Source organism: Terrapene carolina, unplaced genomic scaffold, assembly GCF_002925995.2.
Source record: "Terrapene carolina triunguis isolate 2854851 unplaced genomic scaffold, T_m_triunguis-2.0 Scaffold132, whole genome shotgun sequence".
Taxonomy (NCBI): domain Eukaryota; kingdom Metazoa; phylum Chordata; order Testudines; family Emydidae; genus Terrapene; species Terrapene triunguis.
The window spans coordinates 1,639,371-1,654,309 of NW_020664483.1; the positions used below are offsets into that span (position 1 = coordinate 1,639,371).

General features: G+C 60.2%; 1 protein-coding gene across 7 annotated transcripts in view; it reads left to right on the forward strand.

Moving 5' to 3' along the window:
• The window catches only part of KLC4 (kinesin light chain 4), a 48,101-nt gene that overhangs the window by 19,952 nt on the left and 13,210 nt on the right, over nucleotides 1-14,939 (forward strand). For 3 of the 7 annotated variants that reach the window (XM_026653148.2, XM_026653149.2, XM_026653150.2), the window contains exons 5-13: nucleotides 96-321; nucleotides 694-781; nucleotides 1,277-1,378; nucleotides 2,068-2,241; nucleotides 2,392-2,491; nucleotides 3,147-3,205; nucleotides 9,462-9,529; nucleotides 10,402-10,510; nucleotides 11,569-11,727. In XM_026653148.2, the coding sequence (XP_026508933.1) occupies nucleotides 96-321; nucleotides 694-781; nucleotides 1,277-1,378; nucleotides 2,068-2,241; nucleotides 2,392-2,491; nucleotides 3,147-3,205; nucleotides 9,462-9,529; nucleotides 10,402-10,510; nucleotides 11,569-11,727 (1,085 nt within the window). Of the gene's footprint in view, nucleotides 1-95; nucleotides 322-693; nucleotides 782-1,276; nucleotides 1,379-2,067; nucleotides 2,242-2,391; nucleotides 2,492-3,146; nucleotides 3,206-9,461; nucleotides 9,530-10,401; nucleotides 10,511-11,568; nucleotides 11,728-14,654; nucleotides 14,934-14,939 lie in introns of those variants that run through there. The other 4 variants (XM_024213920.2, XM_024213923.2, XM_026653152.2 and 1 more) reach the window with 4 other exon arrangements.

A 14,939-nucleotide genomic window follows, 5' to 3' on the forward strand; every position in this document is an offset into this window, starting at 1 on the left:
GTAGCCCAGCCTGGCTGGTGCTGTGAGCCCAAGTGGCATGCTGCCCTGCTCTGTGCCCACCACCAGCCTGGTTACTCGTGTGTGTGTGTTTGCAGTGCCCCACCAGCACAGCAGTGCGGCGGCAGCTGCCCAGCAGGGTGGCTATGAGATCCCAGCACGCCTGCGCACCCTCCACAACCTGGTGATCCAGTACGCCTCGCAGGGGCGCTACGAGGTAGCTGTGCCACTCTGCAAGCAGGCACTGGAGGACCTGGAAAAGACATCAGGCCACGACCACCCCGATGTGGCCACCATGCTCAACATCCTGGCACTGGTGTACAGGTGAGCGTTGGGGTGGGGAGCAGGGCCCTGCCACTTCTTCCCCATCTACCAGTGCAGGAGTCTGGCAAATGTGGGGCTCCTGCATCTGGCAGAGTCTCCTTTTGGAAACTGCTTGGGGTCAGGTGATGGCCCTGAAGCCCAGGCCCCATTAGCCTGGGGTGGGCTTTGCAGAAAGCCATGGGAGGGCTGGGATTTGGGGAGAACTGTAGGGCATGGGGAGGAATGGGAGAGGGCAGGCTGGAATGGGGTGAGAGCTGTGGTTGGTGAGGCTGATTGGGAATTGGAAAAAGCTGCAGGCTTGTCCCAGGCACCGCGTGCTCAGAGTCCCAGCACTCTAGACCTGCACCGTGATACACTGACTTTGTGCTGCAGGGATCAGAATAAATACAAAGAGGCAGCCCATCTGCTGAACGACGCACTCTCCATTCGCGAGAAGACACTGGGGAAAGACCACCCTGCAGTGAGTATCTGCTGCCCTGGCCCTGGGGACACATGTCCCCTGCTGGCAGGGGAGTGGGGGCCAGGTGGGCAGGAGGCATGTCACGTTCTCCCCCCCCCCCCCCCATTCTCTGTGATTCACGTGGCTGGGCTGCTCACTGATTGCACAACAGGCTGCCATGGAAAGCCCCGGGTGGCAGGGAATGGGGCTCAGGCACTGGCCATGGAGCACCCCTTGGCATTCTGCCCCTCTACACCATGCCAGGGGATCAGATGAGGGCACATGCAGTCCCGGTCCTGACTCCAGCACTTCTGGGAGGAGTTTGGGTTTTACCCTGGGCATCCTGGATACCTCTGTGCTGCTTCCCTAACGTGCTGGGCAGCGTTGCTGTGTGCTGCCAAGCTGCTGTGGTGCCTCGCCACAGCGGCTGCAATGATGATTGCAAATGGCCTTGCTCCCCAGGCACATTCCTTCTGGTTCCTTCTCACTTCAGTGGGGTGGGGCTTGTTCCTGTAGGTGGCCGCGACCCTCAACAATCTGGCTGTTCTTTATGGCAAGAGAGGAAAGTACAAGGAGGCAGAGCCGCTGTGCAAGCGAGCCCTGGAGATCCGCGAGAAGGTACCAGCCTGAGCCCTCCATGTGTGCACGTATACACCCTCACCCCTCTTGATGGGCTGCTCCCCATCCCTGAGCTCTGGGAGAAGGTATCAGCATCGCCCTCCCGCGACTCCTCCTAGCAGTCGGCCTGGGGTGGGAGGGCGGGGAGATGAGTTCATGATTCGAGGACTTCAGTAACTCAGCCAGAGGCGAGGGGTCTATTATAGCAGGGGGTGGGTGAGGTTCTGTGGCCTGCAGTGTGCAGGAGGTCAGACTAGATGATCATGATGGTCCCGTCTGGCCTTAAAGTCTGAGTCCCCAATGCCCTGAAAAACATCCATCAGGTCCCTGTAGTTACCCCCTGCCCCCAGTGCGCTGACCTCTGCCACCTGCTCTCCTGCCTCCAGCTTTGTTTTGTAGTGCCAGAGTCTCCATCTCCATTCACTGCCTATGGACCTTTTCTTGAATCCCCCTGGCATTTGGCCACCACGTAGCTACAGGCCATGCCCCTGAGGGACCGGCTGGAGTCTACTTGTTCCCTGCCTTTTAGCTTCTGGGAGTGCTGGGAAAGGGCTGGCATGCTAGAGTTTCCCTCAGTAGAGTAGGGCATTCCCAGGAGTCCAAGGAGGGGCAGCCCTGGTGTCCCCATGGGGCCTGCAGTGATCTTGAAGGGGTTGCTGTCTGAGGCCTCCCTTCTCTGGCTTCTCCAGGTTCTAGGCAAAGACCATCCAGACGTGGCCAAGCAGCTGAACAACCTGGCACTGTTGTGCCAGAACCAGGGCAAATACGAGGAGGTGGAGTACTACTACCGCCGAGCGCTGGAGATCTACGAGAGCCGCCTGGGCCACGACGACCCCAATGTGGCCAAGACCAAGAACAACTTGGTGCGTCAGCCCCCCTCTCCCTGCAGTCTGGGTGGCATCTGGGTCAGTGGGGGAGGAGCTGGGAGAGCTGACTGGGGGGGGGCGTCTAGGGGGTATTCATGGTCCCATGTGGCCCAGTGGGGCTTGACAAACTCTCTCTGTTGGCTGCAGGCCTCCTGCTACCTGAAACAAGGCAAATACAAGGATGCTGAGGTGCTGTACAAGGAGATCCTCACCCGCGCCCATGTGAAGGAGTTTGGCTCTGTGGATGGTACGTACAGCTGGAAATGGTTGGGGGAAGTGGGGAGCCTGGCCATAGCTCTCATTCCAGCTGTGGGACTGGCTCTATGCAGTGTCCCCTCTGCTGGCAGGGCGAGTCCCTGCAAAGCCTGCTGCGCTCTGCACCCTACCTGGGCTTGTCTCTGTGCAGTTCACTGCTCTCAGCCACCTGACTGGGAAGGGAGAGGGCCCCCACTCCCCTGCAGGGCTGGCACCACGAGATCTAACCAAAGACCTTGCAGGGCACAGTGACACTGTACAGTGTGGCGAACAGCTGTCCTTGCGCTGCCATCCCTGGGCATGGCACCACCCTGCCCCTCTCCCTCAACCATACAGAGTGGCTGGAGGCTTTCCCTGGGCTAAGGGGAAGGTCATTTATGTGTGCAGAGCAGGTCAGTGACTATGAAACCAGCAAGGGATTAGCAGCCCACGAGCAGGGGATGCAGCCCCTGCTGGGGTTGGGGAGAGCCCCACAGGCAGTGTCCTGTGGAGAGAGCCGGAGAGGTGCGTTCTGAAGCCAGTGCCCCAGGATCCTGGCTGGTTCTAGGTGGGGAGTGGGGCTGCAGCGTGTGCCAGATGCATAGGTGGGTAGGGCGGAGCTCCGGAGCGAGGTTGTGAACAGCACTCTGTTGTGTTTTCCCCCACAGATGAGCACAAGCCGATCTGGATGCACGCGGAGGAGAGGGAGGAGATGAGCAAGGTGAGGGTAAGAGGTCAGATCAGCACAGCCTCTGACAGTGGAGACAGCCCAGTGGCTCAGCTTTTATGCTGGGGGTGGGGAGGGTCCTGTCCTGGAAGCTGGAGTCTCTTCTCTTCCCTGGGGCGGGAGGGGAGTCTCTGCTTTCTGTAACCCCTCTAGAGCAGCAGATGCTGCAGCTGGTCACAGCTAGCAGGGGAGGGGCAGCTGGGGCAGGGCGTAGGCATAGGGAGGGAGGCAGGGTGCTGCAGCTGGGCAGGGGCGTGGCAGAGGGGGAGGTGCTGCAATTGCTCTCTTGTGCCTGTGTGGGAAGGAGAGCTGTGCTCTGGCCGGGGGGAGGCCCGCTGTGTGTCTAGCTGTGCCTGCATGTTTTCTCTTTGCTTGTAGTGCTCTCCCTAGGACACTCTGGACAGCGGAAGATGGCAGAATGACAGCGTGTTTCTGTGCCAGAGACTTAGCTTCCAGCCCCAAAGGGCCTCGAAAATCCAGCTCACTCCTGGGTTAGCCCATAAGGCTGATCAGGAGAAAGGGAACCTGAGAGGAGAGGCAGACAGGCCTGGGAAGAGGCTGCAGTCTGCTGCCTCCATCATCTCCCCCAGAGAACCTTCTGCCGTGTGCTGCTGGAGCCAGAATGGGACCTAGAGTTCTCCCCGGCACCCTGGTCCTTCCAGCCCAGCTCTGAGTGAGGGCAATGCAAACCTTGCCGGCATCTAGGGCCCCAGAGAGCACAGAGCCTTCCTTGGGAGCCAGGCTGCCTTCCTCGGGGCAGTGGGCAGCAGCCCTGGCTCCCTGGCGAATGGGAATTGACCCCGGCAGTTGTGAGAGAGGCAGGTGCACTGCTGAGATGGACTGAGCTAAACAGACATACGGAGCAGGTGTCCCTTCTTATGCAGCAGGCAAGACGCAGGAGCCCCAGCACACCTCCCTTACCCCCCTCTGTGCAAATGCAGCAGGGAGGCCTCTCGCCTGTGTGCACAGACCCTGTACCGGGAGCCGGCAGTCAAGATTGGCAGAGTCGTCATCTAGGTGGCCAGGCTGGAGTTTGAGGGCTTGAGTAACAAACTCTCAATGCTGCAGGTGCTGGGCCCCTCTGAGATCCCACCCTGTGTCTGGAAGCTGTCCCAGCTTCTATCCTGCACAGCGCAATCTAGTCTAGAGCCTCTGTGCTCCCCAAGCTGCAATCTCTTCACCGCCCAGTGTAGTCCCTGTAGGATGCTGATGGCCCCTTGAGAAGCAGAGCACCATGCGGGGCAGGACTGCAGAGACTAGCACGCAAGCTGTAAAGAATCATGGTGGCAGTGCCATTGCTGCTCTAAGCCAGTTCGCCCCTTGGGTGCTCTGTGCTGCCTGCACCCACTGCTCCACCTAAGCAGGGTGGTGGCCCCTGGGCCATGCTCCCAAGAGCCTGCTGGGTTGATACCAGCATTTATTGTATCGATGGTCAGTTACAGGTCAGCTGGCTGTGCAGATAGCCTGGGCTAGACAAGGCCTCTGGGAAAGAGGAGGGAGTGACATGGCAATTGTCAAGGCAAGATTTCTAGCACCCGATAGCATTTGCGGGGTCTCCTCCAGTGGGGGTGCCAGTTCTGAGCAGTGAGGAGTTAGCTGTGGAGGAGGGAGAGCCTTTTTGGCTCCAGCTGGGTTCTGTCGCTGAGGCCTTTGTGGATGGCTAAATCAAGCGTAGGGTTTGGAGCTATTGTTGGAGCTTGTTAATGTCTCCCGAGAGGAGGGCTGGTGCCAACTCTTGCCACTGGTGGCTGTGCTGAATGTCAGCCTGCCTGTAAGCAGCCTTTGGGAGCTGGGCGATGGAAAAGGTGGTGGTGGCATTGCTTGGAGGCCTGCTGCAACTTTTCCATCCCTGCCCATCTGTCGTAGCGCTGTGCAGGGCCTCGAGATGATCCAGCCATGGATGAAGGTCAGTTGACCGTGCTGAGCCCATTAGGTCTGTTAGCTGCCTTTGATGCCATTGCCCATACAGTTCTGTTGACTCCATTGTGGCCCCTGACTGGGGTGACTGGGCTTGCTCCTGAGAGCTTCTGCACCTGGCTGCTTTGTCACCTAGGCTGAGGCCACTGCTGTGCAGAGCTCCACAGGGTACTGTTGCGTCCCCCCTCCTCCATGTGCAGGTGAGGTTCTGGAGGTTGCAGTGCCACCTGCCCAGATGGTGCAGGGTCAGTGCTCTCCCAGGGCTGGCTGAGAGCTGGATGGCTGGAGGCTCACCCAGAGAAGAGATGCTGCTGGTGGTGTTTAAGGGGCCGATCTCTAGAGATTGACAGATGACATGTGGCCACCTCTTGTCAGTGGAGCTTGCTGCTCGGCTGCTTTCAGGGTATGTTGCTACGCGGAGGCCTGCCTGCGCTGCTAGCCTTGGTGTGCGGGGTTGCTCCGTGTCCTGTGCATTCCGGGGCTCCATGGCCAGGTACACGGTGAGCCCTGGCTCGCTGGCTCAGAGATGAGGAGCCTGACAGGGTATGTAAGGGGGTCTGGCGAGCCTGCAGCCCCCTCCCTGTTTGCGTGTGCCAGGAGGCTCCAGGGAAGGCCCTTCCTTCGGGAAGGCAGCTCCCATGTCCCCCTGCTCTCCATGGGCCTTAGTGTTGCTCTGACAGATGGGAGCAGCTCCCTTACCAGGGGGACTTGAAGAGACAGCAGCTCAGGCTAGTAGACCACTCAGGTCTTTAGTCACCAGCATCCCTGCCAGAGCCCTGAGGGCTCACATCTGCTTACCCACCTCTGGGCCCTGCCTCCCAGGCCTTGTGCGTGCGCCATACGCACACAGTCCCAGAGCCGAACTTCTGGCCTGGGGCGTACACCTTTAGCTTCGAGCTAGAGAAATGAGCTGGCCCCATGGCTTTCCTGCTGCCACCTCAGGACAAGACTCTGCCACAAGGAGGTTCCACCGGGGTCCCTGAAACTGCCTTGGCCGGTACAGGGCACGGTGGCTTCTTATGCCTGTTCTGCCCCTTCCTGCTCCTAGCCCAGAGCAGCTCTGAGCTCCAGCTGGGAAGGAGTGGCTCCAGCACCCGGCTTTTCTGGGAGCTGCATTTGAGTGGTGTGCTCTCTCCTCAGGGGCCAGGACTGGGCCTTCTCTCCCCTGTACAGGGCTGAGATGCTTTCCAGGCTACTGCTAAGCATGGGGGGGACACACACCTCTGTCTCCTGCTAGTGGAGGTGGCTTCATGTGTTGGGCATTCTGCAGTGCAGTGATGCTGGTGCCAGCCGTCCCCCAGGGCATACTGTGGCTCCCCCCACAAGCTAGCAGCAGTGGGCTGGGGGTAAGGAGAGAGCTGTGTTGTGGCCAGTGGGAGACGTGCATGCTAGCCTAACCCACAGGTGGTCCCTGTTCCCTTGAGCTGTGCTCTCTTGGTTCTGCTTAGCACTAGCCCAGCCCCTGGGTTGAGGGGTGTTGCTCCCATTCCCTCCCACGCCTGGAGGCCCTCCCCTGCCAGACCTGGTTGCCTGTCTGTTTTCTCCTATTAAAAAGCATCATACCCATTTTGACAGAGCTTCACTTTCTTTCTCTGTACTTCCCATTTCACAGAACATCGCGATGGGGCTGAGTGCCTGGGTGGGGTGGATTTACTAGCATCCAGGCAGTGGCGGGGGCACATGCGGGGATTGGGCAGGGCCAAGGCAGGAGCTGTGCCCCCCTGGGGAGGGAGGGTGTTGGGCATGGCAGTGGCAACTGGAATGCTCCTGGGCTCACGGTTTGGGAAATGCCCACTGGTAGGAATAGCCTCACTCTCCCCATGATGTGGGGGCTGGGAGGGAGCTCTGTGGTTTGAGCATTGGCTTGCTAAACCCAGGGTTGAGAGTTCAATCCTTGAGGGGGCCATTTAGGGAACTGGGGTAAAAATCTGTCTGGGGATTGGTCCTGCTTTGAGCAGGGGGTTGGACTAGATGATCTCCTGAGGTCCCTTCCAACCCTGATATCACTGGTCTCCACTGGTCAGTCCAGGGTGCTGCAGCAGATATCCTGGCAGGAGAATCAGTGGGTGTTTAAAGGCAGGGCTAGGAGATCTACAGAGTCTGTGTCCCGGCCCTTGTCTCACGCTGCATGAGCGTGCTGTAACTGGGATGCTCCAGCCCAGTCCCGGACATTTACGCTGCAATTTCATAGTCCCTCAGCCTGAGTCAGCTGACATGGGCCAGCCCCAGGTGTTTTATTGTATGACATGCCTCAAGAAGCGGCAGGTAGACCAATAGCAGGCAGTCAGCAAGAGAAACTCAATTGCTGGGGTCTTGAAGCCTCCAAGCAAACAATCTGTGTTTCAATACAGCCAAGTGTAAATGTATACATCTAGGAACAAAGAATGTAGACCATGCTTCCGTGATGAGAGACTCTACCCTGGCAAGCAGTGACTGAAAAAGCTGTGAGGGTTGTGGTGGATGATTGGCTGAACATCAGCTCCCACTGCATCACTGTGGCCAAAAGGACTAATGCGATCCTGGGGTGCGTGAACGGGAATCTCGAGTAGGAATAGAGAGGTTATTTTGCCTCTCTGTTTGGCACTGGCGTCAGTGCTGCTGGAGTCTGTCCAGTTCTGGTGCCCACGGTTCAAGAAAGCTGTTGATAAATTGGAGAGGGGTCAGAGAAGAGCCACGAGGATGATTAAAGCATTAGAAAACCTGCCCTAGAGTGATAGACTCAAGGAGCTCGATCTATTTAGCGTTATGAGGTGACTTGAGGACAGTCTATAAGTACCTACATTGGGAAGGAATATTTAACAATGGGCTCTTCAGTCTAGCAGACAAAGGTCTACCACAACCCAGAGCTGGAAGCTGAAGCAGTGTTTCCTCATCGCCAGGGGTGGGGTGGGGTGCTCCGGGCTGATGGTGTGTGTGCAGGATTGGCTCCAGGCCCTATGGATGGGGTGAGGCCTGTACCCGCTAGGGTTATTTAGCCTCCTGCTGCTCACCCTCCCGCTCTCTGGCTGTTGACTTCATGGCTGTGTCATCCTGTGGCCGAGGTGGTCGTGCTGGGGGCTCTACCAGCCCCAGAGCCCATTATTCTGACTGGCTGTGCAGGAAGGAGGAACTGAAGCTAGAGGCACACCTGGGCTCACGTGCAGAGGGAGGGCTGGGCATGACCTGTCTCTGTCTCCACATCTGACATGGCTGAGGTGGTTCCCCTTGTGGTCTTGGCAAGGCTGAGTTAGCTTGGGCCGATCCCCTGGCCAGGCAAGGAAAGCCAGCCCTGAGAGAAAGGGCGTGTCTGAGTGTCCCCACGCTGGCTGCCTGCCCTGGAGGTTGGAGTGACAGGCCCAGGGGCTGGAATTTCTCCAAAGGGAGCGGCTCTGCCCTGTGGGAAGGCTCCCTGGAGTCGCTCAGGCCAAAATGTTCTCACTGGGGCCTGGAGAAGCCGCCTAGACTGGAGTGAGACTCCGAAATGGGAGGGGCCTGATGTGCAGAGCTGCAAGCCCCACTACCCTCCCTGGGCACTCCCCCCCCCCCCCCTGACAGCCCCTGGGGGAGGATCTGGCCCTTTAAACCAGCCCAAGGACTGAGTTCTGAATGTTTGGGCTCTTGGCTGTCCCCTTTGTGCAGTGCTTAATTTGTAATGAGAGGTGCCGAGGCTCCAGCAATTTGTTTACATTCATAAGTGGTGCAGCAAGCCCAGCGGCGCCGGGGCTCTGACCTGCCAAGCCCAGCGGCGCCGGGGCTCTGACCTGCCAAGCCCAGAGGTGCTGGGGCTCAGGCCTGGCACAAAGTCACCAGGGCACAAAGGCAGGGCTTAATATGGGGTCAGGGGGCACTGCCCTCTCCCCCTGCCTGGAACATGTGCCCAGGGTGGTGCATATGGCATTGCTACTACCCCAGTCTTGGTTGTGGCACTGCCACCCGTGGTGCTCAGCGCCATCTGCCCTGGGCTTAGGTCTGTTTCAGCCCCAGCACTGCTGGCCCCGCTCAGGCTGGCATGGAAACCAGCCACTGTGCTTGTGAAAATCTCCAGGAGCAGTGGCTGGGCAGGCAGGTCCGGCCCCAGGGTGGGGCAGGAAAGTGCCATGCCCCAGTGGGAGGATGGGCTCCAGAGATGGGGTCTAGGGTGGCTCAAGTCAGCTCTAGGGAGCTCAGGCTGGATGTAGAGCTCCTCTGGGGGCCCCCATAGAACTGGGGGGCAGGGATGGAAAGGGGGATGTTTAAATGCTGAGCTGCTGCTGCTGGCCACAGCTATCAGGGTCGGGCTCAGTCCAGCATGGGATGGGGCTGTTCTGGGAGCCTGAGGCAGGCGCCGCTGTAGCTAACCTCTCCTCTCCTTCCCTTGCAGAGCAAACAGAGAGACGGTGACCCCTATGCAGAGTACGGCAGCTGGTACAAAGCCTGCAAAGTCAGCAGGTAAGGGGGGGCTTGGGGAGCCAGGGGGCATGGCATCAGCATTGGCAACCAGCCCCTCTGGAGCCAAGGTGCTGCCCTGGCACAGCCTTCAGCGCAGTAATAACCCCTGCAGTGCTTTCCTTGCCTCATGCTGGCTGCCCTGCCCTCTCCAGCCCTTGGCCAGGGGTTGGCCTCTTTAGCTTGTATGTACATTTACTTTCGTTGTCCTCTGCCTGTAAGGATCCGAAGAGCCTGCCGTGTTGCTGCAAACCTTGGCTCTCTCACCAACAGAAGTTGATCCAGTAGAAGACATTCCCTCCGCCCCCTTGTGTCTCAGACAGGGGAATCCACGTGCCTCTCTCTAGGGCAGGCTGGACATAGGAGCCGCCTCTCAAACACACGGGAAGAACCTATTTCCAGCAGGGGTCCCTAACTCTGTGCCCACCCCATCCATAGGCACTCGATGATTTTCAGGGCCAGTGTCACCAGCTGACACGTGCTATCTTCCCTGACACTTGAGAGACGCAATCTGATGCCAGTGAGTGTCAGGCTGAGCGGAGTTATGTATGGGGTGCCCTCTGCCAGTTGGTGCGGAGCGGCTGTTAGGGCCAGGGGCGTGCAGCGTCTGTGTGTTCACAATGCCTTCAGGGAGAGTTGATGGCTGGGCCCTCCTGTGCAGCGTGGCCCATCCCAGAAGGCCAGGCGCCTTGCGGCTCCATTCCCCTGCTTTCCCACTCCAGCCCAGCTGTGGCCCATCTGTTCTCCCCTGGAACGCTCCCAGGCACAGTCACACAGAGGTGAGTGTCCCCAGCCACTCCAGAGCAAGGGGTGCCAGGAGCTGCTGGGGGGATAGATGGCTGCTGCCTCAGCCTCCCATTTCCTCTCGCCCCCAGCCCCACAGTGACCACCACCCTGCGGAACCTCGGCGCTTTGTACAGGCGCCAGGGCAAGCTGGAAGCAGCAGAGACGCTGGAGGCGTGTGCAGTGCAGTCTCGGCGGCAGGTAACCCCTGGGATGCCCTGGGGACCTGGGCAGTGGGATGGAGCTGGGGGGGCGGGGGAAGGGTTGCTCACTGGCACATCCCCTCAGAGTAGCAACAGGATCTCTTGGGAGCGGGGCCCTGTGATGCCTACCCCCGCCCAGGCTCCCTAGGCTTGGTGGATTTAAATCCGTGCAGTCCCATTGGCTCCCCCGGGGCTGGGGCTTGGGAGGAGTCGTTCGGGGGTGTCTGCGGTATGGGAAAACACTCCTGCCACAGATCTGTTAGCCTGGCCGGTAGCTAGGGAGCCATTCATCTGCACCACAGAAGCTGCTGGGGAGACAGGCGTGACGAGATCAGACTGATAGTTGGACACACGAGGTCCCAGGCCTGGCGGTGCAGCCGAGGGCTGGCTGAGCGGCTAACAAATGGGTGACTGAGGGGGGCTGGAAGGTAGCAGAGCGTGCCCCGCTCTGTGTAGAAGGGCTCCGGCGGAAATCCGGGAACTGCAGAGCTGGAAGCATTGCTCGGTACCAGGGGAGGGGCTTGGAGGGTTAATAACTGGAGTGCTGAAGCCCCTGGCTGAATGGGAGCTTCTGCAAAGGGCAGTAGTGCCCCTCAGAGCTGAACCAGCTGCTGAGCGGGAGCGGCTGGACCTCCCCACGAGGCCCCTCGCAAAGGGCTGCTCGGGACCCCAGGCTGCTAGCGGCAGAGGGGCGTAGGCGATGGCCAGTGGGACTGTCAGCTGTCTGGTTACTTTGCTGGCCAGAGCCCTCCAGCCAGGCTCTGTCCGGCTTGCGTGTAATGCTCTAGCCGGCCCATTCAGTGTGGTGAGCTAGGTTGTGGGCACGCCCTGCTCTCGCGTTTGCCCTGCTGCCCGCAGCAAGTCTCTCCCTTCCCTGCTGTGTGTGGTTGGGCCCGAAGGGGACAGCACAAAGCCCCCCCCCCGAGTGTTCTGGTCCTGGGGATGGGAGCAGGGGGCTGGGCCGTGCCACGTCCTGGGGCAGATGGTGGCGCTGGCTCTCAGTAGCAGCGAGGGGCCAGCCCTGACTTGCATCCTCCTGTGCTGACCCCTCTGCAGGGCATTGACCCCATTAACCAGACCAAGGTGGTGGAGATTCTGAAGGAGGGAGCCGGCGCGGAGAGGAGGAGGGGCCGTGACAGCCTGGGGGGCAGTGTCAAGTATGAGAACACCACAGACGGTAGCGAGGAAGTGAGTATGGGCGTGCAGTGGAGCGGGGTAAGTACAAGTCCACCATCAAGAACTGCCTAGGCCAGCTGGGAGAGGCAGGGGGCAGCACTTGCCCAGGGGCCCCTGCTGGAGTGCTGCCCCCTGCAGTCTCAAGGAGCTGATGGCCTGTCGTGGCATCCCTGCCTGCCTCATTCATTCCCTGCACCCTGCCCTGCCCTCTCTCGCCATTAGCCAGCCGGGCCAGGGAGGGGAGCGCCCGGCACTCGCTCCGCGGGGTGACTCCTGCTCTGAGGGGCTGCTGAGTCTGGCGTTGGAAATGTCCAGAACAAATCAGCCCTGGCTTGCCCCTAACCCAGCCTTGGCATCCCCTTAACACCCCTCCTGGCTATGTCTGCATCGCACACCGACTGCCAGCCCTGAGTGGGATTCCTGAGGGAGCCTGGCGGACAGCTCCTGTGCCCTGCGGTGGGGTGGGAGGGGTGTGTGTGTATGTGTATGTGTGAGTGTGACTGGGGAGTGGGTTATAGCTGCAGGCAACTCCCTACCCTCACTGCTGTCCTGGGGGCTGAAAGCCATAGACCCCCTCCCTGCGTGACACGCTACCCCCAGTAGCGTCAGTCTAAGGGCGGGGGCGGGAGCTAGTGTTCAGTGGGAGCACAGGCCAGGCAGGGTGGGCAGGAACGTCTCCATCCCCCGGCCACCAGCCTTGCCTCCAAAGGAGACTGGGCTTGACCCTGGTTGTGGCTTCCATCTGGCTCTGGAGGCCAGGGCAAGCTTGCTCCGAAAGGAGGCAGCTGTTCTGTTTCCAGTGCTAAAAGGGGCACCAGCCTCCTGGGCCAGAGGAGTGGGCACGTGAGTCTAGCTAGGGGGGCAGTGCCCAGAGGTCGGACTCATGAAGGGCAGTGGGGAGAGTGTGGGGCACGTGGTGCTAGGGAGAGGGTGTGCGTTCTGGCTCGGGGGAGGGGGAGCTGTGGCACTGGGGGGTCTGGGAGCTGTGGCACTAGGGGGCCTGGGAGCGGTACACTGTAGCTAGTTTCTGGGCGCATCCGAGCTAGAGGAAGGGGGCATGGTGCACGGTGAGGGATGGGCTTGGCCTAGGCTAGGCAACTCCTGACTGCTGTGACCCTGGCTACATTAACACCCCCCCCCCCCCACCTCCTCCATCAGCTCACTAACCCCACCCCACTCGCACACCCTGCATGAGCCTCTCCTCCCTTGCCATGACGGCCAGGCAGCACCACGCCTCTCGCTCTCTTGATTGTGGATTGTACCCAAGAGGCAGCTGTGGCGTAACCTCTCCAGGCAGTGTGGGGAGCCCCGGGGCTGGGAGCAGAGCTGGCAGGGAGTCCCCCAGGGCTGCAAGTAGGACTGGCGAGGAGCCCACAGGCTGGGAGCAGGGGAAGGAGGACTATCCTCCAGGGGCAGCAGGGGTGGGGGTGGTCTCCTCTGCGGTGCAGCTCCCTCTCCCAGGGAATGCAGGCAGCCTGCTGTCTATGGAGAGAGGAGGCCAGGACGGCTGTCTCCCTGCCTGCCAGCGGAGGGGCTGGAGGACTGCCCCACCTGGATGGGTCTCTGAAGGGGCCTGTCATCCCCCAGAGAGAGTGGATTGGTCCAGAACTCCCCTACCACTGATCTCCTGGCTTGCCTTTCCCTGCGTGGTTCCTCCCATGCTGTGTCTGCACTGTGGTGCCCTTTGATCTGCTTTGTTCTGGTGGTGGGCTGGGAGCTCTTTCCCTGAGGGGCTGCCCTGGATCACACCCTTCCTAGGGGGCCAGGCTGTGCCACATCCCAGCCCAAGCTGCTGCCCTAGCTGGGGGAAGGCAGTGCCTGCTGTCGTGTCCTGAGCCGCGGAGGCCTAACAGTACTTCTCTTGCCTGGCTTGGCAAGCCATGGACTGAGGCCCAATGTAGCTCCAGGGAGGGCTGCAGCTCACAGCTGCCCCAGTTGAGGCTGAACTCAGTGCACTTCCCGTTCCCCGTGGCTCTGCTGCCCGCTGGCCTGGCTGCCCGGCTGGCTCCCCTGCGGCTCTGCTGTGCAGTAGCTCTGCCCCTTGGCTACATGCCCTTCCCAGGGGGAGATGGATTCAGTTAACTTAGGATCTTGTCCCTCATGGGCAGTTGCTACCTGCTCTGATCTGGAGGGTTCAGAAGCTCCACTTGTGGCTCTGATCCTAGCTATCCATCCCCTAGTGCCAACCCCCAGTCCTGCCCTGGGGCCAAAGGTTGTGTAACTTCCAGTGATCAAGTCAGTGGGCAGAGAAGCCCCTCAAGTGCCAGACCTCTATCCATGAACTGCTATCCTGCCCTCCCCAGAGCAGCTCCCCCTGGCAGCAGGTTTGCCCTGCAGTGGTTTGGGCAGGAAGGTAGCACCTTCCCCTCCCCTGGAACACCAAGACCTCCCAAGGGCCATGTTGCATGTGGGCCCTTTCTAACCAGCACTAGGGCTGAAGGGGCTTGAACACTCCGCAGGAGAGGGGGGCAGGGGGCTCTGCTGGTATTTTCATTAGCAACCCCAGCCCTGCCTGGCTACAGAGCCAGTGAAACTGTGGCCGCATCCCAGCAAGCCAGACAGGCAGGGAGAGGAGGAGGATGGAGTCGCTGCTTGTTGGCATCCATTAACTCCAGTGACTAAACACCTGGGAGAAAAGGTGTCTGCGCCCTCCCTCCATGTAGGGCATGAGAGCTGACTGGGCCCGCTCTGGAGCTAGCTTCCGGGGCCTCCCAAACCTTCCCAGGCCTCCGTGTCTGCACACAGGGAACCTCTGTCCGGCCTGGCCCAGCTCTCCCCACTGACCCCCTTTAACTCCACGCATTTCAGGCTTCCTGCTCCCTTAGGAATGGCCGGTGCCCAGTTGCAGGGCATCTGTGTGTTCTGTCTCTGCCCGGGCTGGGGCATGGCCCACGCCTGTCCCCCAGGGTTACCTCCATCCTCACTATGGCCTTGTAAATGATGTCTTTCTCCTCTCTGTGCACTAGGCTTAAATGCCTCCTGAGACTCCCTCTTTCCCTTCCACTACAATCACCTGGATGTATGTGTTGTACCTTCCGACTTTTCCTCCGCACCATCCCTCCTTCCCATCGCTCCTGCTTTCCTCAGCAAGGACTTCACGCCCGTCCCCAGCCTACCTTCCCAGCGCGCGAGGGGCGCCACAGCACCTGCAGAGGAGCGCCTGGCTGCAGGGGCTCAGCCGCTGTACTCTGTCAGCCAGCGAGAGAGCAGGAAGAATCTGCGTGGAGCTGCCCGCTCCCCCTGGCCAGGGC